Raw genomic sequence first — 24,256 nt, forward strand, 5'->3', positions numbered from 1 at the left:
ACACCCCCCCACCTGCAAAACGGCAGCAGAAGGAAGCTCTGGCACTGAAGCGTCCACCAGGAGCTAAACATTTTGTTAAGTAGCATTGGAGCACTCTGAATTCAAATTCAAAAATACTTTATTGATCCAAAAGGGAAATTAAATGCTGTTGTAACTCATATTAGCCCAGGTTCTTCAAAGAGTTGCTGCAGATGCTGGGCAGGAAGAATCTCCAATAGCAGTCTGTATTACAGCAAACCTGAAGAAGCCTCCGATTGAAGTCAATCTGTTGTGGTAAAGTAGACTCATTAAGAGGATGCTTAGGGTTGTTCATAATGTTACTGATTTTATGAAGAATCCTTCTTCGCGCCATCATTTCCAGAGCTTCCACAGCAGTCACTGAAACCGTTTATCAGGTTGTTTAGTCTTTCTAAGTCACTGGCTCTGTCCAACAGATGATGGCAGAAGAGATGAAGAGATTACACTCTCCACTACAGACATATAGGGAATATCATAGGTTGGCTTAAGACTAGGAATCACCTACCAACTGGTATATGGGAAACTCTGATATCTGACATAAACCTGCAGGGCTAAGCTGTAGGTCATGGCTGCTATATGAAACATTGTGAGTGTGGCTTTAAATGTAACTGAGTTGATCCAGCAGACACTACCGCTTTTATTTGCAATGCCTGTGGACAATGTCAAAGTCAAGTATTATGGGAGGATCAGCTTTGATGATCATGCAGGAATGTGGCACACTTAAACCAAACACAAATACAGCACAAGTACTGGGATTAAATCTCCTCCACAAAGCAGAAGAATGGCTTTCATAATGAATATCTTCGGAACAAATCCTTAAAAAGCCGCAATGTGTTGAGTTTAAACTAACCAACACATTTCAGTGCCAGACAGCTATATAATCACATGCAAGTGACCCTTTCCGGGCCTGAAGAGATCTGTGGCTCAAACAGAAAGCCAATGGATCACTTAAAACGGCAGCTCCGTGTCTAAGTGGATCTGTACATTAAGAGGAGTGGAGAGGATGGGAGGAGAGGCTGGAAAGAGGGGAGGAGGAGTGCAGAGGGCAGGTCTGGTAAGGGACCAGATGTCTTCCCAGTGGGGGAGGAACGGCGAGGTGAGGATGGGAGGGAGGAGCGAGGTATAGAAAGGAGGGGGGCTCTCAGCAGTTGCCATGCAATGCTTGTTGTATACATAATGGTCATACTGTAGTATTCTGCATATGAATAACATTTCTACTGCTCAGAATACATAATTTATGTAGTTGTTAAGAAGCCTAAACCACTATACTCAGTCTAATTAAGATAAAGGCAAGGTGCAATGCTTGACCTTTGAACAGACAACAAGCTAGTGAAATCACATTTATGTTCAGTTTAAATCAAGACAGTAATTTGGTTTTTAATCTGTAAACAGGAGTCATGCTGTCTCTTCCTCTTCCTCCTCGTTGGGTTTTCAGGAATGATTATACGGAACAGCCAAATGCATATAAAGACCTTGTTCTCTCGCCCACACACAAACATACCTACATCTTTATCTCTTATGATGTTTTTCAGACTCCACAGCTAGACAAAATACAAGTACATTCAACAGTTGCCATCACATCTGGATATTGTTTTCACTTCCATATTGGATGTAAAATGTAGGGGAAAAAAATCCAATAATTGTTCAGAAGGTTAAATTAATTGCTTCGTTGTAACATTTACATTTAAAGAAAAAATATCTCTCATCAATATACATCTACTGTCCTTCTGGACAAAACTCTTGGGATGGAAGGACATGTGCCTACATAGCAAGCAGCTGCTTAGCATACAGGTTTATACCTACAATCCCACAGGATAAAGCAAACACCTAATTATTCCATCGCTCAATCGTCTTGTCAATGTTCCCACGTTTGAATGAAGTGCCTCACCAACTAAAGGCATTGTTTGCTAGAACACTCACTTTGCCGCATTTCTCTAATCTGCATGGAAACGGGTTGACCAATCTACCCAGACCGCGTATGTTTTTTTTTTTTTCCCCACACAATAGAGCACACAAAAAAAAAATGAAGAGTGAAAACTGGGCAGTGGGTTAATTAATGTCAGCACACAAGAGACAGAATGTCACCTACAACTATATTCAGTCTGGATATGAACAGCTGTAATATTCCACCCAACCAAAGACACAGCTACGTGAACAGGTGTCGCTTTTTCTTCATTGTGTCCTGGTAAAATAAACACTTGTAATGTTGAGACAATACGTTAGTGTATCGTTTAATACTGACAACTGCATTACTTTACAGAAATGATGTTTTCTGCACGAGAATACACACTCTCAGACACCCTGTGGATATTCTAGTTTATAAACAATAACCTATATTTTCTGAATGGCTGAGAATGACTCAAATTATGTTTTTACCTGTTTGAACTTATATACTGACTTTAATTGAGTTGCCCATGATCAGCACAAAGCAGCTATTGAGCTGCCACCCACTCAGGTGCTGATGGTGTTTACAGGTCAGACAAAGACTGAAGGCTTCATGACACAAAACACATCCTTGGTCCACAGTCTGCATCTTAGACTTGAGATAAACTCAAAGAATATGAACATGAGAGCATTTCTGTTATTTAACTATTTACAACAAAAAAGAGTCAAATATTCAACAAGATATGTATAGACTGTGCTTACTAAAAAATATGATATATTCACTTCAGCTCTAAATAAGTGATTGAGTAGAATCTCTATGGTGCATTAGTCTATGGTGCATTAAATGAACCATCTATAACATTTATTTTATTACAGTATTCACTGTATTTGGCCAAAATATAATACAACTATAAATGTAAACATAAAATGCTAACCATTTATGAACATTACGCCTAAGCACAGAAAATGGAAAAAAAAATCTATCATCATCCATCTCAGGTCAGTCAGTGCTTTGGCAAATACTGGAGGTGTAAAATGGCTGGTATGGCCATGCATCTGTCCCCAAGCTCGGTGTGCTTCGCCATATACATGTAGCGACACTACACCGCCTTTGAGTGAATGTGTATAAATTAATAACTCTGTTAAATATAACACTTATTTTAGGATGAACCTTTTCCCACTGCATTTGATAATTATCAACTTTTTTTCCGCTTTTACGGGTTTATCTAAAGACATGTTAATCACATGAACACATTCAGCATATCATTTGCCTCAAGATGGAGAGCTCTCCATGCCTACTGAACGGACTTCCAAACTTAATATTAATATCCAGTGCATGTTACCAAAATAACACTGCCGCAGAGAGTTCCTGTTGGGTCTGGGGTGTAGGTTGCACAGGGTGACGAGAACAGGGTCTTTGTCTATAATTCATACAGCTAAATGGAACTGAGCAGCATGTCTGCACCAAAGCTTCTCCGGTAAGAAGTAGGTTGTGAAAAATAACATGCTCCCCAAGTCCTGTACATCCCTCAACAAAGAGCATGAGTATTAACAAGGATCTACCTCTCTATTTCTGCAGACATCTCTGACAAAAAATATTACACTTGTATAATTATAGAGCCAACTATCACTGCTTAAATGTAACAATATTATTAATAATGCTCATAACAAATTAGAAAAAAAGACATAATTTTCAGTTTGTTTTTTTTATATTATGATAAAAAAAATTATTGGAAGTGTAAATTCTCAATTGTGCAACAAATTACAGCACAAATTGTGAGCTAACCCCATAAATCAACTAGACAAACAAAAAAATTCAAGGTTTATTCCTGGGATCTGAAATAAAAGAGAGGGGATCTGAAATAAAAGAGAGTGCTTATGTAGAAAAAAATATTTAGTTGCACAAATACAATATTAGGAATGACCAAAATGAAAGAAAAATGTTTCTACAATAGGTATTGATCAGGAATTCAGTTGGTAAAGAGGCTGAATAGTTAATTTCAGGTGTTTTAAATTCAGCCACCAACAATAAAGTCTGAATGCTCCCTTTGGCTCTTAACCGCAGTCAATTCCCCTTCCATAAACAATAGGGCATCTCCTATCTTTCCAGTCTTTTATTGGTCTCAAGAGAAGGATAAACTTCAAAAGTAATTATACATTTAAAAAATACGTAAAGGTGCTTTAAAAAAATAGATATGATAATAATTTTGTTATATTTTAGTTTCTTTGAAGACATTAAAAACATAATACATCTTCGTCTGTGTCCTCATCGAGCAGGCATTTATTTTTAAACAGCCTGCAATTTGAATTTGACTGTACCTCATAGCGAAGATATTGTTTCCTCCACTCTGGGGTGATATGGGACGAAAGATGCTCCGCGAATTTCATTTTGCCGAAACAATTGTCCCTGGAAAGCTCTGTTAAATCCGAGAGCGTCTCTCCCCTTCCCCGTCGACGCGACTTTTGTTCTGTCAGGCAACTTGCTGGCTCAACATGCGGTGCGGAAGCGCGCCTCTCTCCGCTCCTTCTCACTTCACTTTGGGCTCGTCCCACGCAGTGCGCTCCGAGCGGATCCCGTCCCGCATGCTACTTCACGGGGAACCAAGGCGATGACAGCGGCTGCTCTTTTAACAGGTGGCCCGGCGGCACAATGTGAGGCTGGCTCAGTGACTTTCCTCGGTCCCTCCCTGGGCCGTTCTGGGGACATTGCTGACGGCCATGCAGTGAACAGCACTGACGTGGTTGCGTCAGCAGGGCGCGCTCTGGCACCGGGCGCTGTTGGGACCTCCGGATAACTGTTGCTACTCCAGTTATCCTTACTTTAATTGTGTCCTTATAGAGGCTTTCTATACTGCAGTGTGGAGAGTTGTCTGCAATAAAAACAGAAATTGTGTTACACTCTGTGAATGAAGAAGAGTTCCTTTCTTCTGCAGCTAATTCCCAGATAAAACACCTGCTCAGGTTCGACAAGTGAATTAATATAGGTAGCTCAGAGCATTCCTGTCTAGTGAAAAATAAATTTCATTAAGCATGAAATGATGAACTTATTTGATCATATTTGTTTTCTTCTAAATGCTACAGCTTTAATTTTCCTCTAAATGCAGGAAAGCCAAAGTATAGACTTACAGAGTTGCATGATTTGTTTCTATAATTGACTCATAATCTCATTAATTATCATGGATAGGACTGACCAATTTTATTTGCAACAACAAATTGGATGCTTGAGTTATTGTTTTGCTTGTTTGTATCCCATTATAAAGTTCTACAAGAACAGAATAACAAGCAACCCCTACTTTTATATTTTTAAAAACTTTTCATCATGCTCCAAATCTGATTTTTGGCTGATGCAATAAAAAAAAAAAAAACAACCTTAATGATGGTGGAAGAAGAAAAACAAATTACCGTACCTTAAAAAGTTGAGTTATTCTGAATGGTTTCAGCTTTATTATGCAGTCAGATTTAAACCCTTGCTCTAGTGGAAAAAGTTGCCAACAATGAAAAATTGTTTGAAACACAGCAGGCTATGTCATGTAAATTCATTCATTTGGTTTTTTTTTCATCACATGAAAACCTTTCAGATCAACAAATTTGATAACATTGGGTTTTATACAAAGATGACCTTCATTTTGCTCCTCTACAGCAAAATGTTCAGGTTCTGAATGTTCAGCCCCAGACATCACAATACCACCACACTTGATTGACAGTATGAATTTCTTTAAGCAGTTTTTCTTCCTTTGAACTGTCCCACTGATACCATTTTGCCCAGACTTTTTCTTATTAGTAAATGTTATAGCACATTTCATTCTATAAAATCACAAAGTGCATCACAAGAGAGAAAAATAATAAGTGGATTTAAAAATATATATTTTTAACTGTACTTAAGTCCAATGGTAGAAAGTTCTGGAGTCTGGGGCCCTAAAGATAAAGCTCCAGTGGAAAAAAGTTGCCTTTTGCCTTCATTTTATGGGAAACCTTTTCCTTTGGGAAGCTATAAACACCGATCTTTACTAAGGCAACTCAGCCCAGCCACTCTTGTGAAGATTCACCGCTATTCCATGTTTTCTCTATCTGTTGGCTCATGAAAATAATTCAAGATTACTTCTCTCCCACCTGCCAGTGAGCAATGCCTGTCAGCTTTTTATAGGGAGGCTAAAGTTCTCTCTTTATTACAAGAAAGACATATTTGCTTGTTTGAAAACATTTCTGGTTACTACAAACACACACATTCATGGTGTGAAAACTAAAGGAAGCATAATTTTAGTTTTATGTTTATAGAATTAGGAAACATATCCGTGCACATTTCCTGATTTGAATAAAAGCAGATAGATGATGTTATAAATACATTTTTGTTTCAAAATCTTTGTGGTGGTACACTGATACTGTGAAACTGGAAATTTTAATTAAGATACTGTGAGAATTTCATGCATGAAGACATTTAGGAATTTTGTAGAATTGAAATATTCATTGTGGCTATGCAAAATAAATTTATTTGCGTAACCTAATCGTATACGTTTTGAGAGCGACCTGAGTACATTTTTAAACATTTTGACCAAAGCCTTGTTGAACCAGTGATGGCTGTTCAAAAAATCACTAATTATCACTAAATGATTGTTCCAATAGCACCATCTCCTGGACATTTGAAGCTAAAGCTAGTCACCCCGACGATCTTTGAAAACACGAAAAAGACAAGGTGAAAAAATAAATACCTACCAAATTTTGATGAATTATTTTTTCCCATTTGCTATGGCAGCTTTGATTTGAAGATTATCTCTATTGGATAACATTTATATAGAATAGAAATTAAATAATTTACTAATTACTAATTGAAAACGCGGCCGTTTAATAGGAGAGTTAACTAATAATAGTTACTTATTAGCTAGCTAAAATATTACAATAAAGTATAGTCCGAAGGGCGTTTTTATTGACTACGCACTACTGTAGTTCATAAAAGATAGTAAAAATACGTTTTAACATTATCTTACAACATTGAAATTGCTGTCGCTCCAAAATAATGTACCAGTAAAGCTTTTCAGATAATTATGTTACAAGAGATCAGATTGCTAACTTTAGAGTTCCTAATGCAACATTTAGTTACATTTGTTATTCTTTGTCTTCTTAGCTTGACTTATCCGTCAAAAGCAAAACATCCCACGGGACGTTTTTTTATTATATAAATAATATAATTTTTTAGATAACTTTGTTTAATTGTTACATTCCCCTTAATGTTAATTTTCTTACCAACTGAACGTTTCAAAGTGGAACCAGAACTATTCTCAGTAGCGTTAGTGAAACACCGGCGCGGTTTGATGACAGTACCAGAGACGGACCAACGGCAGAAACAAATCCCTCTCTCATGGAATTTTAGCGGATTAAATGGTAAATTCTCGTTTAAATTGTTAATTGATTTGCAGTTTGCCACCGCCGTGCCTCTCTTGTTAACGTTTATCGCACGGGGAAAAAAACAGTCTCGGTCGTCTGAGACGGTTCGTTGTAAACAATAACAATGGCCTCTGGTTCCCCGTCGTCCTCTCCGGACACTGCAACGGGCTCCGGTACGGATCCAGCCCGGCCCGATACGGGAGAGCCTCTTGGTGGAGCAGGCTCAGACTCTGATTCGGACTTGGGTTTGAGTAAATTTGACTGCAGCGCCGTGGGGATGGGGGACCAGCTGGAGGGAGAGGAGCTGGAGCTGGAGTTTGAGTCTGCAGCCGACCGCGTGAAGGATCTGATACAGACAGCCAGCAGGGACCAACTGCTCTACCTGTACGCCCGCTACAAACAGGTGTGTGGGTTAAACCAAACTGGATTTCAGTGGCATCGAAAGGTGTATGTTGGATGTAGGTAGTGACACCATGTGGCTTCAGGCAAAATGGCAAATGTTTGCTACAGTGTCTTGCAACACCATTCTAAAAATCGTTTAATTTTTTTACCCTCTGTGAGGTTATCGGATGTGTGAATACAAATATTCCCCCACCCACCCCCCCAGTCTCAACTTTTTTTTTCAGCCTCTGAGGTTACTTCTCTTTCAGGGTTTAGCTTCAGCCAACCTCCCATCAAGCACCAGCTTTCTGCCTCTGCTTTCTGTTGAATAAAAGCCCTCCCACAGCATAATGCTGCTACTACCATGTTTCACAGTTTGTATGGTGTGTTCAGACTGATGAGTAATGTTAGTTTTCTATAAACGCACAGTGCTTTGCATAAATACCAAAAATCAAAGCCGACGAGAGCAGAAGTTCCCAAAGTTAGGATCTTGACCCCAAGTGTGGTCACAAATATGTGAGGATTTACCCAAATGCCAAAAGACGACAAGAAAGCATATACTTTTTAAAAATGTAGTTAAAGATTAAAAATTGGACTTGAAAATAAATAAAAAATCATTACACGAGCTGTTGATGCTGATTTAAATAAATGTAAACCATTTATATTTTTCCTTCTGCCTCACAATTAGATGCTACTTTTCTGTTGGCTTATCACACAAATCATAATAAAATGCATATCAATTTGTGGATGTAACATAGAAAATATGTAAAACCTCAAAGAGAATAATTTCTTTAGCAAGATGTAGTACATATCATCAGCACTTTCCCATTTCTTTGGAGATTTGTAGTAAAACTTAATCCTACATGTTTTAGCTTACCTTTGTAGTTCATCAAATATTATATCAGGTAATTGTTTTCCTCTAACAGGTCAAAGTTGGAAAGTGCAATACATCAAAACCTGGCTTCTTTGATTTCGAAGGACAACGGAAATGGTAAGTTAAGAACTCTAATTCTGTTGCAATTCAACAAGCAACATTCAGTTTTTCTGAAAAATAAAATTCATATGTAAGTTTGCATTTGCGTTAAAGACAGGAAAAATTAAGAAGCGTAATAATGTAAAAATGTAAAAATGAAGAAAAAAAAAATCAGTAAGTATTACAGGCTTTTGTAGATTCTGACAGCTAAAATCTTTTTTTACTTCGAGTCTTTCTTAAAACACCCATCTAGTCCTAGATTTAGCATCTAAAATGGAGCGGTCCTGAATTGTAAGCAACGCTGTATTATCGTGACAGGCAAGCCTGGAAGCAGCTTGGAGACATGCAGCCGGAGCAGGCAATGCAAGAATACATTTCTCTTGTCAACGTGTTAGATCCCGAGGGCGCCACAAAGGTAAAAACACAACCATTTCTGAAGATCCAGAGATGGTCATTTACAGTTTTCTGGATCTTGACATACCATGCAATAATTAACCAATAATAATATGTGACATTTACATTTTCAGTTTTTAGATCTGTCTGTGTTTAATATAACGCCTTTCTGTAAAGCCTTTCTGGTCCTTCATTACGACATTGTTAACCTTGTTATGTGCGAAGCATATTGAGTGGATGTAGTGTAGTTTCTCTGCCAGCAGATGCCACTGTCATATTGCAGTTTTTAGCTACCAAATTATTTTATACAGTACATGCAGTATAAAAAAATATCAGTTAAAATACGTTCGTTTTCTTTTGGCAGTAGCTTTAAAAGAAATAAATATAAGTAAAACTGATCTTACTTTGTCAGTTAGCTTGTATGTAGTTTTTCACTTCCCACTGCATGATGTGAATTGACTGTCATGAGAGTTATGCTGCCATGGACACGTTGTCCTTTGGGACAGGAGAGTACATATCAAGTGTATGTTTTACAAAAAACACCTTTGTCTCTCATCACGGCCTCCACATTTCAACATTCCCTTTTCCTGTCCCTCCATCAAAACTTTTAACACATTTTAAAAACCCATGCTCTTATCTGTTGCTCACTTCAAATAATGGGTGCATGTTCATTTAAAACTACTTATTTCCGGTTGAAGTAAAATTTGAAAGCGGCATTGATATGACCAACAGAACATTCATTTATGTTGTTTAGCACAACCAAGAGCTGGATGACTGTTTTTTTTTTTTTGCATCAAAATGTCACGATCTTTAAAACAAGTTCAGTTCCAAGAAGCAGTTATTGAGCCTTGTATAGTGGTTCATTATACACTGGTGATTATTGGAAGTCAAAAAGAAAGCACATAGTTTGAATTTTACTTTAGTACGCATTTCATCTACGCTTTGACTCAGTTTCAGATTACAGGTAACTGTGGTTGGTTTATTTATATTCTATAGTCAGTTATATGTGTTTGCGTTGATCTGTAAGTTTTAACCACCTCTCACATGGCATGGAGAAACTGGAGGAATTTACCCTGAACTTTCCACAGTCTACACAAAGTGCATTTGGTTTTCAGTTTGCAAAAAATCTGAAGAGGCGAGAGACGTGTGCTCTGACACATAACTTGGGATGTAGAGGGTTCATTTTATTTTAGATTCAAAACTATCTTTATTCAGGAAAAGCATTTGTAGGAGAGGTTTCATGATCCTCTCCTTCCTGTAGAGGATTATGAAGCTGTTTGCATGTAGAGCAGATAGATGTAAATAATAAAAAAAGAATGTCTCTACCATTCACCATATGTTTTTGAAAGTCTAAAATCATTATGTGTTGGTTACACTTTGAAACTTGCAAAGAAGAAATAGAAAAGTGTACTTATGGCTGTTAACACTAGGAGTAAGTATAAAGTTACAAACATTACAAGCAGTATATCTGACAAATGAGCTTAAGGTTGTTTTTCTTCCTTCTGAAAAGAAAGGAATAGCGGATTCATCTCCCATGTCCTTTTTGACCTACTGTTGTGCTTAAGCTCCTTTTTCTTTTTATCGTCCACTAGCGCTCTGTGTCTGTGCCCCCAAATCATCTTTCCATTTTTAACCCCAGTGGCCTTTTTCTTTATGTCCCTCACTTTTATTCATTTCTTCCTCTTTTATGCCCCCTTTTTTTAATAGTATCACTGTCCACCACAATTGAAACCGTGTCACATTTCTCTTCAGCTATTCTGTGCAGGGAAAATACTTGCTGACTCGGCCCAACAGAGGACAACCCAGCAAAAGCTCATACCACCCACGCCTCCAAATAAAGAAAAAGAACCTGATTGCATTAGTGTTAACAAAGCGTCATGGCATGGCTGGAGCTATTCTTTTGGAGGCACAGTTAAATGGTGTAAGTAGGAGTGCATAGACAGAGGAGCAGGGGAGAGAATAATAGCCACAATTTGACCTCTGTTCCCCTCTCAATTGTTAAGCAGACACTGGCTTTATATTACATTATAAGGCAGAGAAGCAGGGCCGGTGCATCAGCGAATATTCTGAGTTTCTGAAGTGAATTAGTTTGTCCCAAAAGTGCACGCATAGTTGTTTTGCTCCCTCTCTCCCCGTTCCCTGAAATCCGATTTGTGCTGCTTCTTTTGTGAGTCAAGGTTGGTTAGTGAAGAATAGTCTAGGTAATAAATTCTTTGCCCAACTGGATGTTCAATGGAATTAAATGAAAACACAGATGATTAACAAGAGTCACAAACCGAGGCGCAGTGCACGTTATCATGTTTGCATTCATTTTGGAACTTATTTATTGGGAATGAGGTCAGACCGACAACACAGGGGAGTTTCTGAGTTTTTACAAAATAACATACAGGATGTGGAATGCACAGACTGTTAGAGAGGGGCTGCATGTGGAGGCATTCATGGTGAATAGGCATTTCTGACTCTTTGTGTCGAGTCAATACAAAGCAGTAAGGCCAAAACCTCTCCTCAGAGAGGGTGGAGACTTTGACAGGTGGTCAACACAAATGGTCGTGCTTGAGACAAGCCATCACTGCACTGTAAACTGGTTAACTGTCGCTTACATCTGTGTGTTTAAATACCAGGTTTTACTGAAAACTGACTCGAAGCTGGATTCAGATTTTTCTGTGTTATTCTTACAGCAACGACGAGGAGCAGAAAGAAGAACAGGTTTCGGAGGAGCAGCGGTCAGCTCGTTATACCAGGAGGAGATGATAAGGTATTTAAATTGGAGGCAACACATACAAGTTGAGATGCACCAATTTAGCAGTGTTAAAATGCAATACGCCTTATTATACACTTATTGTTGTCATCACTCCTGATTGTGGATGGTGTTTCTAAATAAAGAAGACTCCAACTTAGCTATTTTCACTTTCGGTTTTTAATAATAAAGTCAGAAGAAGCGTAGAGATGTAAGAAGTCATTTAAAAGGAAGCCACATTTTCCAACCTATGATACCATGCGTGAATGCTGCAAGTCAAGGACTTGATGAAATCTGCAGAGATTGAAACCTTTTAATTAAATAATTAATTGAGCTCACTTTACTGTTTGATAACCAGGATCAATTGGAATGTAAGTGTGAATGAATTGAAAGAATTTTGGTTAAGTGCCTTGAGACTACATTTGGTGTGGATTAGCGCTGTATAAATAAAACTGACCTGAACTCAACTGATATTCATACTGCAAAAGAGAGAGAGCAAGACTTTCGGCAGATTAAAGGAAGGCTGAAGCTAACTGTTTTGAGCTTTAGAAATCTCAGAGTTAATGTACGGTTATACCTATGAGTAAAACAGAATTTACTCACATGTCGCCTCTGTTGATATTATATGACCCCTTCTGACAGCAAGGCAGTTCATATAGTCTCATATATTATCTTTTTTAAAGAGAAACTGCAAATTGGAAAACTGGAGATCAGAAACCAAGCTCAAAACTCTTCAATCACACACCAGAATCTGCTTTTTATTCTAATATTCAAAGTAAATATGTGTTCACCGCATAGAGATCTGTACTGCCTTGTGTGTAAGTATTTCAAATATCTTTGTGGAGCCGTATCCCTGTTTTAATTCTCAGGTCAATTTAGTGAGCTTTGCATTGTTAACCACTAGACTTGACGCTGTATTTGATTACATTCAACAGACGGTAACTGCAGTCGCAGGTCTGGAAATGTCACACAGTTCTGATTTATGTTAATGAAATCCATTCTCCATTTACTCCTGCCTGGCAGACTCACTGAAGCTTGGAAACCCCCATCTTCATTTCAATGCAAAAAGAGCTTTTTGGTGATGAATATGAGATGTGTGAATCCTGCAGGTTTCCTCCTAAATGGCTGTACATGATTAGTATGCATATTTTCTGTAAGAAGCGCCCGGAGTCTTCCCCCCCGTTTTTTTTATTTTTTTTTATTACACAATTACACAGGCAAGGTTATGGAGATGCACCGAGTACAGCAGAGCGAGGTTGCTACAGACGACTTCCCAGGACGATGTTCCCCTGGTGATATCCAGTCGCAGCAAAGACTCATGGGGAACCCGTCACAAGGATGACATTAACATGACACAAACACACCTGAGCAGACAGAGTCATACACTTCATGCTGTATGTCCATGTGATTATCATCCGAAGTCATGCATAACGTCCCAGACGTGATGAACTCACTGCTCTGCTGCTCTTCAATTTCCTCTTTCTCACACATAAACAGCCTCCATATTAAACAGTTGAACACCTGTTAACCAGGCCCGATTTAATTGCTCTGCTCACTCAACCTCCACTCGTGTGTGTGTGTGTGTGTGTGCGCGTGTGTGTGCGTGTGCGTGTGCGTGTGCGTGTGTATGCGTGTGTGTGTGTGTGGAACATTTATAGATGAAAACAGGATAGATTAGCAACCGCTGAGATGATCGGAGGGTTCGAATGCTGCATTTGCAATTTGCCAACCACCTGCAAGATGGATTCTGATAAAAGCGAGCTCTTTGCTGGAAGCAAGACTTTTGTTATTTCAGTTCTCATTGTTTCAGGTGCTTCTATCGAAGCTCAGGTCTTACGAGGGAGCAAGACGAGAGATTGTGTGAGTGTACGTGTGCCTTTGATGGATTATGTGGCCGTACTGCTGATCACTAAAACTCAAGCCAGGTAGATGAGTATTTTTTTTTTTTACCAGTGTGACCAGTTTGGCCTGATGGATGAAGGACATATCTGCCAGTACACCACACTGGACATACACACATTTGTGAGCACATATTGTTCCCACACATACACATCCTAGATACACAAACGGTAAAAACCTTGGCTCTGCCGTGATGACAGAGTAGCCTGTGACCTTCCCAGCATGCTTTGCACTGCTGTGGATGTCATGTTGTTTATAAGGCCCACATTAATCACTTGTTTGAATATGGCCTGTTGCTTTGTGTCTGTGTATTCGGGTTCCTTTGTTCTATTGTGCTAAAAGTTGTTGTCCAAATAATTGTTTGTGTGTGTGTGCCTTCATTTGTAAAATAATTTTAATGCTTGTTTATAACCCCAAAGCTCCCTGTCGTGTATGTGTGTTTGTGTGTGTATGGGTTCTTGGTCGTCATTCATATGTATGTGTCATGCCAGCCCCGTCTCACCATCAACTAAAGACGGATGACTCGGCCTATTGATTAGTTGCCGGGGGAGACGGATGGTGGCCACGCATCAGGCAAGCTTTGGGGTCATGATGGCCATCAGACAAGGAAGTGGGCGTGGTCCACCAGAGGGCTTCATGAATAAACATAGCTGCAGTAATCAGGAGTATGTAAATGAATGTGCTGATACATAACCCTCCTCTGCTAAAAGCGTGATGAGTTATTCATCATTCATCATGAGCAGATGAAAAAGAGTGAGTGAAGACAAAAGAGAGATGATGTAACTGAGAAACTGAAGAAAAAGAAGTGAGGATTACTAAAAAAATAAAAAAGAAGGAACTACCGAGAAAACTCTTTGTATCTGTTTTTATCTTATAGAAAAAGGTAACATACTTAAATTTCAAGTTCAATGACCCCTCAGTGTGGTGTTCTGATCTGAGCTACTCAACATTTTTTTTTTTTGTTTTTCTGTACTGCCTTCTTTTACCCAATTAAGCATGAAAATTATAGTTTTTACAAAATTCCTCAGGCTTTGAAAGCTATACTTTAGGTCTTGTGTAATTTGCTCAAACAAGTGTGTGTGCGTGTGCATGTATGTGTGTGTGCATGTGTGTGTGTGCATATATAGTTGTCTTAAATAAACTGCACTCTGTAGTTTATTCTAACATTGGTTAATGTTAGCATTTTTACCATATTTTGATTTGACGCTATTTGACCATATTTTGACTCCATGTATTTCAGTTCAAGTCGAGTAGATCATGTTTAGAAAAAAAACCTGCAGAAAAGAGCTGTCCTGCTCCTTTGAGCATCATATAACTCAATGACTATTGTTTAAGCTGCTTTCTTTTATGTTGTCTTGTTATTTTTTTGAGCGATACCCGTCTCATTTCCTACCATAAACAAACTTCTTTATTAAAAAAATCATTTAAAACCAAAATCTGTTAAGAGTATGAATAACTTCAGGCTTAACTGTATCACCCGCCGATGGTTCAATTGTGCTGAACATGTTTCGCCTTCGTGGAGTGGAAGTGTGGCTCAAGCTAGCTGGGCTCTCAGGAGTTTCCCATGCCCAAAGCAACACAGGAAGACAACTTGAGGAACTATGGGATTTGTGTTGACTGAGTGACTCTGTAGGAGCAGTAGGAGTGTCAAATATGCAGGTTTTCTTTCAGACAATAGAGCACTAAATTCAATTAATTTGAATGGGTGGGGTGGGTAAGAGGGAGTGGAAAGCGTAAAGCTCTAAATGAGATTTTGCACCCCTCCTTTTTACCCAACATCTCTCCCACCTTCCCCACACCCCCAAAGCACTCCTTCCTGTCCCCAATGCAACAAGGTGATTAGAGACAGAGAGATATAATTAGAGGTGGGATGGTGCCGCTGTGCGTGCCTCTGTCCCTTGAGGATGTGGCATGTGTGTCTGCCGCTGTGATATCAGATGGTTGAGTATCATATGTTGATAGTGTTAAATTTCTGATGATTCAAAACTGATGTCATTACTACTTATGACGTAAGTAGTATTGTACGAACCAGGAAGGAAGTTTAAGTTCACTGACTGGCAAAGGACACATATGTTGGAGAGTATTTTGAGCAGGGAAATAACTTTGACGTCAATGGTTTTCGCAAATGCATTTCTTGCAAGCTGTAAGCAACCAAAAACAACGTATGAGAAAAAAATTTGTATCAAAGCTTGAGTTGCACAGGGATTTACCCACTAATTTACAAAGACTTAGTGACCATAAATTATTGCCCTTATTTTCCTGTTTTGTTAAAAGAAAAATGACAACATAACTGTTTTTGTTTCTGTTTTTCCTCCTGTCTTGTTCTCAGGGAAGAAGACAAGAACATATTTGATTACTGCAGAGAAAATAACATCGAGCACATCAGGAATGCCATCAGCACGGAGAAACTGGACGTCAATACCAAAGACGAAGAGGTACAGCGCCAAAAACAGCATGTAAAGGCTGACGTAGTTTCCATGTGAGAGGTTCTTTAAATAGACCTACTCCAACAAATTATTACTTATTATTAGACTGCTATTTCTATACAGTTGTCCTGCTGAGGACTCTTTCACCAATATTTTGCATATACAGCACTGAAAAAAAATTAAGAGACAACTTAAAATGATAAGTTTCTCTGATTTTACTTTGTATAGGTACATGTTTGAGCAAAATGAACATTGTTCTTTTATTCTATGAACTACTGACATGTCTCCAAAATTCCAAGCAAACGTTTAGTATTTATTTGCAGAAAAGGAGACATGGTCAAAATAATGAAAAAGATGCAGTGTTTCCAGACGTCAAACTATGCAAAGAAAACAAGTTAATAATCATTTAGAAACAACAATACTGATGTTTTAACTCAGGAAGAGTTCAGAAATCAAGATTTGGTGGAATAACCATGAGGTTTTCAATAGGGTTCAGTGCAGTGGTCTCTTAATTTTTTCCAGAGCTGTATGTGTCCACAGTCAGTGACTTTGCTTGGACCTGCTGTAAAGATGCATATGACCTGTTAATGGGTGGCAGACAATGCAGCCCCATCTTAGTTTATACATAGAGGTTTCTGTACTCACTCAGACGGAAGGACCAATAGTTAGGGCTGAAATTTCTAAAACTGCAGAAACCGCCGCTGTGACGATCAGGTGTTTCCTGGATGGATCGTGAAATCCATCCGTCTGCTTTTGATTCATTATCACACGAGCCAACTGGCCCCCTGCCTTTTCTTCAATCACTGCCACTCTTCACAATAAACAGGCATTCATCCGCTGAGCTCACAGTCAAAGGCCAGATGGTTGAGCCATCTCTGCTGAAAAGGCTTGTCTAGCCACAACTACTGTTCTTTTTCCAATTCTTTGTTGTTCTGCCCACTAGACAGCAGAGGGCAGTGGTGACGTTTCAGCTCAAAATAGTGTTAAGGGCAGGTTAAAAGAAAGGGGCTCTGTCTTGCCACTTGTTTTATGAGTGTGGATCAGAAATATCACCTCAGTTCAGTTCTTGTGTTGAATGTTAATGTTAAAGTTTGTGGTATATTTTCAGCACGTGTAAACAAATGGCTTAACTTTGTCTTTAATCTAAAAAGGGTTTGTAGTCATCCATTTGCTGCTGTGTGTCCTGTGTCTGTCAGTGAAGGAAAAGCAGTGGAATGATTATTAAAACAGTTAAAAATAATCCTGCAAGGCATGAAAACAGCAAAACACGTAACAAAACATTAAAAAAAGATTTTACTTTTTCAAAGTATTATGATAACTTAATACGGAATAGAAATAGAGTTATGCGATGCTGCCCCTCCCCCACTTGTTGCTATGCACTGGCATGCTATTCTTAGAAAGACGTAATCGGTCGTTTGGTAATTAAAAGGAGCATCACTAATCAATATTTTTAAGATGCTGCTGATTTAGTTGACAAGCTGTTTTAAAGTAATTCCATTATATAAAATTTTTTTTATTAAGATAACAATAAAAACATGTTATTTTTACTTCTTGTTATCAAACAATTGCAATCTTAAACCACCCCTTGGCAAATTCACGCAAGTAAAATGCCAGAGTTGTCAAAGAAAGGCTGTAACATACACACCTTTGAAGCTAGATGTCAATGTTTCAATGACAGGAGGACTCAAAATATGTTTTCACATCTGGGTTGAACAACAGGTGTTTATGAATGTGTAATTGTTTTCTTTTCTGATGTTATAACCTTTGCCAGCTTTATTATCTGCTAATATTTTTGTGGAGATGTGTTTCTTTTTTTGGAACATGTCCCAACTCTTCTACATTATTTAATTAGGGTTTTATCACTGCTGGACCTGAGAGTCATCATATTTCTGAGTTTGTATTCTCCTGTTTGAACCACGAGGCTCTGATGTGCAGTGAAAATGCATGCAGCACTCTGCAGCAGAGCACCTTAAAGAGAGAGTGAGAGAAGGCAACATCGGTATTCTGACCTGACTTATAAGTAGCCATTTTAACATCCAGCCCTGGTGATCAATATGATTTAAGCAACAGAATTGGACTTGCAGAGTTTGCTTTACCTAATTGGCCTCATTGAAAAATGAGCTCTTGAAGTTTTATTAGAACAAGAATCTTAGACCGAAGGAAAGGGCTGTGGGATAGTGTATGCGTAAGAAGTGCTTGATTCTGCAGTTTGTCTTGTGGCTTTTAACCAATTCTTCTCCACACAAACCAAAATACAGCACCTCAAAAAAGTGTTCATGCCCCTCATATTTTCTTCACATTTTACCACAAACATTTACATCTTTAATTTACATTTTATGTGATGAGTCCACACAAAGTAGTCCATGAATCTGAAGAAGGAAAGCATTGGTTTAAAAGAAGAAAAAAACCCATCCTAATACAATTCTGTAAAGTGTAACATGCACATGTATTCAGCTCCTTTTAGTCATTTATTCCTAATAAAAATTAAGTTCAATTAACCACCTTCAAACTTTTGTAATTAGTAAATGGAGTCCACAGGTTTGTAAATGAATCTCAGTCAAAGCTGCACTAGACAGCTGTTCAGTGAAGGGCTCAGAGGCTCGTTAGAGAACATTAGTGAACAAATGGCTTAAATCCTGAACAAAAAAACACCTCCGGCAGGTTAGGGACCCGGTTGTGGGCAAAGAGAAGCAGCCACGAGGCCCCCCGTAACTTTGAAAGAACGGCACAGCCCTACAGCTCATGTGGAAGAATACGCTAATAGAACAACTATTAATTGTGCACTCCACAAACCTTGCCTTTATTTAAGAGTGGCGCAGAAACAAACTCTGTTTAAAAGGAACCTTTGAGAAAAAGGCCGTCTGTAAGCTGCATCTCATCTCAGAGATGAGATGAAACCTTTTGGCCTGCATTCAACTAAGAAGATGATTAAGACTAATAACCTGCACATACAGCCCCCATGGTAAAAAAAAGTGGTGCGGTGGTTATTTTTTATTTAGCAGGGACAGACAAGCTGGTTTGAGTTGATGGGAAGAAGGATGGAGCTAAATGCTGAGCAACAGTGAAAGAAAATATGTCAGAGGCTGTGAAAGACTTTAAACATTCCACCTTCCAGCAGGACGACAAACCCAAACATATATCCAGAGCTACAGAGGCATTGTTAGATCAAAGTTTTTAAACATAATTAGAATGGCTCAGTAAAAGTCCAAACCTAAATCTTGACACTGGTGTTCAGAAACTTTCCCTTCAATTTGAGGTAATTTGCAAAGAAGATTGGACAAACATTTCAGTCTCTAGATATCCATAACTGGTGGAGGGCATCTAGCCCAAAGGACTCGCAGATGTAATTGCAATAAAAAAGTGATTCCACCCAGTATTGATTCATAAGCTGTGGATATAAGTGCAGGCTATACTTGTCAAATTACTATTTGTAAAAAACACTTGAATATCAGTCATAATTATTCCGCTTCACAATTATGCAGCTCTTCAAGTTTGTGTGATTTGTGCGCTTGTGTTGGCAGGGTCGGGCTCTCCTGCACTGGGCCTGTGACAGAGGGCACAAGGAGCTGGTGTCTGTCTTACTGCAGCACAAAGCCGACATCAACAGTCAGGTAAGCAGAAATCCTCTCTCTATATTTATAGAGTTTTTCCAACACTAGATAGACAAAAAAAAACAAAAAAACATTTAGCCCATCCTCAAGAGTCCTAGTCAGGTGTTATGAATATAGCTCTTAGGCTCAGTGCTGTATTTGTTTTATAATACAAAAGACCATTAATTGTGATAGATACAAGACATAGCTGAGCATAACCTTCTGCCATTGTATCCTGGAGGAAATATTTTTCAAAAATCCAGCTAAAGAGGCATTTTCTCAAACAGAAAGTTAGCATTCTGTAGTGCTTTCTTTTATATTTATCGGCAATAGTTGGGTAAGTTATTCTAATAGTTAAAAGATTATTGTTTTAGTTAACAGCCAGAATTTTGTTCATTTCCTCACCAATGATGTCAAAATTGTTTACCTTTAGTACAACACCAGAAGCAATGTGCAAGGGTAAGCTGAGTTGCTTCGACTCTGTTGCAAACACTTAAAGATTTTACATTATTCCAGGCATCATTCCATTCACCATCTGTAATTTTAGTTAACTTCCCTTTTCCCACACTTCCTTCAAACGAGTAGTTTTCCCTGCATTGAGACATTTAAGAGCACTGTAAAATATGCTAGTAGAAGTAGGTGACACTGTCAAAAATAAATTGTCTTATTGTATCTAATATGCCCTGAAAAACCAACCGTGTAGTATTTTTCCTAGATCCTAATGTGTAACTACCAGAAAAAGTCCATTTTGAAACATTATATTTTTAAATCAGTTAATTAAATGACAACAGGGTCTACCCTGTTGTCATTTAATTAACTGTTCTTTCATTAAGTTATTTAGTTTGGATCTTTTTTTGTCACTGGAATTTAGAAAGCTGTTATCCATTATTCCAGGTAAAAAAAAAAGCTGAATTTCTGCAAATTGGGGTTAAAACAGAGGTTATTTGCAGCCGACTGCAGACAGAATGAAGGGTTTTGCTTTCTTTAGAAAAAGTAGAGATCCTAATGTGCAGTCGAACATAGAGCGGTCTACGTAAATCCAGAGTGAAGTAAACTTACTACGCACTCAATCAGCAATGACGCATAAGTGGCCACTGAGTTGGTATTTTCAGATATCTGGGAGGTAAAGATCCCCTTTACAGAAGAGCAACACAATGTGGACATTTTTTTTCCTGTTCTTTTTCTAAGGATCTTGTTAAATCTAAAGCTTTTTGGAGCATATCTGTTTTTCCAAAATGTTTAGTTACTTCAGTTTAATTTAATGAAGCTATTTCTTATGCATTTGGAGGAATTTTTTCCAAATGCCAGGGAAGATGGGAAAGCTGTGAGAGACTCTTCTTTTATGGAGCAGAGCTTCTTTTTTTTTTTTTTTTGCATCTGCTCAGGTAAAGCACGAGCAACCTGTGAAATCCCCAGCATCCCCATCAGCCGTCCCTTTTGTCTCTCCATCCCTTTCAGAAGGTCACCTTTAATTCACTTTGTTCCACACATAAATCCCTCAGGGCTTTAGCAGACACTGTTAGCTGGTAGCTAGCCTGGTGTTTAGACTCTCAGAGGTTTAGCAGCATCCAGCGGGCTTTAGCTTAGGCAGTAAGCTGGCTCAGCTGCACATCCGAGAAATTACTCCTCTTCCCCCTGCCCACCGCCGTGGCACGGGGCGGCTCACCGGGCTGCTCGCTGAGGTTTTAACTGCGAGGACAAATCAATTGGAAGTAATCAGGCAAATTGTTTTTACGTTGCACAACCCACATAATCAGGACATTTCACAAATGACTTTCTCTTTTGTGGTCATGTGTGGCCCCTTTTGTTTGTGAATGCTCCCAGAGAGGGGGGTGGACGTAAGAGTGTAATAAGTACAAAACAATTCACTCGTGATTTACAGCCGCACCAAGATGGTTCAAGCATAGCTGGACCCGTGTGAAAATAGAGGCTTTTTTTTTTCTCTTTTCAAAACGTAACACATTCACAGTAATTTATTTCTGATTAATGTGAACATAGGCTGAGTTTAGAGTCTCGCATTATGGCAACTTTGAGCGAAAATATGACTATCAAAATACTTTCACGAAAAAGTTAAAGCAGAAAATGTTGTACATTTTAGAATCATTTTTATGCCTTTGCTATTATGGTATGGCATTGATTATTACTGTGATAATAATATTTGCGATTTATCTGTAATTATTTTTTATTGGAGAAGCTCCCACTAATTTAGCTGTAGGCTTCAAGTGCTTGTTCCACCTATTTTTGCATTTTTTTCCCTTTTAAAAGTAAGACTTAGAACGAAAATTAGGACCTCTGCAATGTGTCACAGGGCATGTTGAGCGTGTCAACCTTCCAGACCGCTCCGGTCTTCTGATTCAAGTCGACTCTGCAACCCCAGAGTCAGATCCAAACTTGATGAAACAGCATTCAGCTTTTCTTCTCCATTAATCTGGAGCGAACTTTGGAAAACTGAGTTCTTGTATTGTTTAAAAGTCCATTTGTTTAAAGCTGGCTTTGATTAACGACTGGCCCATCATAAATTGTAGTTTGTTTTTCAACCTGTCTTTGTTTTCCTCTGTTTTGCCACTGCAATGTCATATTTTGCTTGTTTGTTGTTTTATCAACTTTTTAATTATGCAAAGCACTTTAAATTGCCTTGTGGCTGAAATGTGCTAAAAAAATTAAAATTGCCTCTCCTTGCCTTCTTAGTCAGGAAATTTCCTCGAGCTGGCCTGCAGTGAACTGCTTGACACCACATTTTAATTTTAATGATCCTATGAAGAATTTTTCGTCCATTCATGGAAAACGTCAGGAGTTTTTTTTTTTTTTTAAAGAAGTGAGATTTCATAGGAAATCAAAGCATTGATCTGTTCATAAATTCAGGTCATTGGGAACTTTCCACCTGCCACTCTCTCAGGTGGCTGAGGAACTGTTCAGTGGAGGAGACAGAATATTAAAAAATAACTGGTAATTTCCACAGGAGTCACTGGGGACAGATTTATGTGGTGGTAGAGAGCAAAATACAATCAGCTAAATCATATCACTCTGTCAAGATGCCAATTATCTCACTATGTATAGCTTACTAAACAATACACTTCTAATTAGAACATGTTTGAACATCCTCTACTTTGAGAGGAGCCAAAATAAACCAAAGGAGATGGTTAAGATAAAAAAAAATTGTAATAAAGGCTTTTATAAATGTGTCCTTTCCCCCAAAGCCTCTGACATGATACAAAGACGCTTTATGGTTGTACATGTCCATGAGAGAAACGGAGGAATGTTTGGCTTGTTTTCGGGCTATTAAAGCATCCAGTAATCTCCCTTGACCTCTACCAACTGCTGAGCAACCAGTAAATAAAGATCAAACATGATTTATGCTTAATTTGTTGATTAAAACAGGGAGGGGGGCTTAAGAGTTAAAACAAAAAGTATTATTATTTGCTTGGCAGAGGAGGAAAATCGTTGGAAAGTAATCAACTGATTGTTTTAGCGAATTGTTCCCAAACCCTGGTAACCTGCATTAAGAGCTCGTTTGATAGTTAATCCAGGATCAAGGGACCACAATAGGTAGCTGCGTGAGTTTGAATACGCAGATCACAGATCTGCCACCTGCCAGCTGTAGAGCTGGCTCTGGTGTTTGTACGGTACATTAAACCTCGCCGTGTTCCCGCAGCTAATACTCCCTGAAAAAAGTGGGGCAGGCTTCACCAACTGTGGGGGACAGAGGCAGTAAAACCTTAATTCACACAACGCTGTAAACTGAAGTTTGAATAATTGACCTGTTGTTCAGGCCAGAGTACGTAATAATGAATAGTAGAGTGTAAATATCCAACATGCCTTCGTTCTAAAGCAACAGGAAAAACCTGATCCACACAGGAAAACGGTCGTAAATAATTAAGATTTCATAAGTTTGGTGTTGGTATGGTTATTTTCAAACCGTCCAGCTGCAGTGTTTTTTTGCAGGTTTTATTGAAATATGCTTAGATAAACCAAAAATCCTTAAAACTCCCCCCTTTGTGTCGAAACCTTTAAGTAACAGCGGTTGCATTCTCTAACAGTGAACTTTGCAGATTTGACTGCATAGTGGTTTGACCTGGTCCACCTCTGTTCACAGGTCCAGTTAAAAAAAAAACACACATTATATTTGTTAATCTGAATGGTGATGATGACAAGTTTTGATTAGTTTGTTCTTTTTAATAGACATTTTTACACATATTTCCCAGGGGTGCCAGTAAATGTAGAGCAACCTGTGCGATTTTGTGCTTCATTCATTTTAGCACAGACTTCTAAAAACAAGTGTTGTGTTCTTAATTGTCTTAATAGAGCTGTTGACTTGTAGCTATCTTGAAATTGTTGTTGAGGCTCTTTGATTTTTTGATTTTGTCAGTAATGTCATTGGTTTTTACTACACTGTATTAAGCTTAGGTAAATGAGAGGATGTTCTAAAACAGGTGGTGTTTTGGTCTCAGTTATATAAATGGTTTACTAACGACAGGTTGATCTAAATAGGACATTTCTAAACTACAGCAGATCTAAAAACATAGTAATCATATTTTCCCCTTCTTGTGAGATAATAATGTTGTGCTACATATATATA

The 24,256-nt window shown here is 38.4% G+C and overlaps 2 protein-coding genes across 2 annotated transcripts in view; one reads left to right on the forward strand and one right to left on the reverse strand.

The window, feature by feature from the left end:
- Window positions 1–4,740, reverse strand: part of xpr1a (xenotropic and polytropic retrovirus receptor 1a) — a 66,463-nt gene extending 61,723 nt beyond the window's left edge. The window contains exon 1 of the mRNA XM_017304390.1: window positions 4,222–4,740. Within this exon, the coding sequence (XP_017159879.1) occupies window positions 4,222–4,290 (69 nt within the window). The 5' untranslated portion in view covers window positions 4,291–4,740. The remainder of the gene's footprint in view (window positions 1–4,221) is intronic.
- A 2,450-nt stretch (window positions 4,741–7,190) lies between these two features.
- The window catches only part of acbd6 (acyl-CoA binding domain containing 6), a 32,147-nt gene continuing 15,081 nt past the window's right edge, over window positions 7,191–24,256 (forward strand). Inside the window, exons 1-6 of the mRNA XM_008407916.2 lie at window positions 7,191–7,684; window positions 8,589–8,653; window positions 8,954–9,050; window positions 11,707–11,783; window positions 15,994–16,099; window positions 19,612–19,701. Coding sequence (XP_008406138.1) covers window positions 7,406–7,684; window positions 8,589–8,653; window positions 8,954–9,050; window positions 11,707–11,783; window positions 15,994–16,099; window positions 19,612–19,701 — 714 coding nt within the window. The 5' untranslated portion in view covers window positions 7,191–7,405. The remainder of the gene's footprint in view (window positions 7,685–8,588; window positions 8,654–8,953; window positions 9,051–11,706; window positions 11,784–15,993; window positions 16,100–19,611; window positions 19,702–24,256) is intronic.

The sequence above is a fragment of the Poecilia reticulata genome, linkage group LG4 (genome assembly GCF_000633615.1).
Source record: "Poecilia reticulata strain Guanapo linkage group LG4, Guppy_female_1.0+MT, whole genome shotgun sequence".
NCBI classification, from domain to species: Eukaryota; Metazoa; Chordata; class Actinopteri; order Cyprinodontiformes; family Poeciliidae; genus Poecilia; species Poecilia reticulata.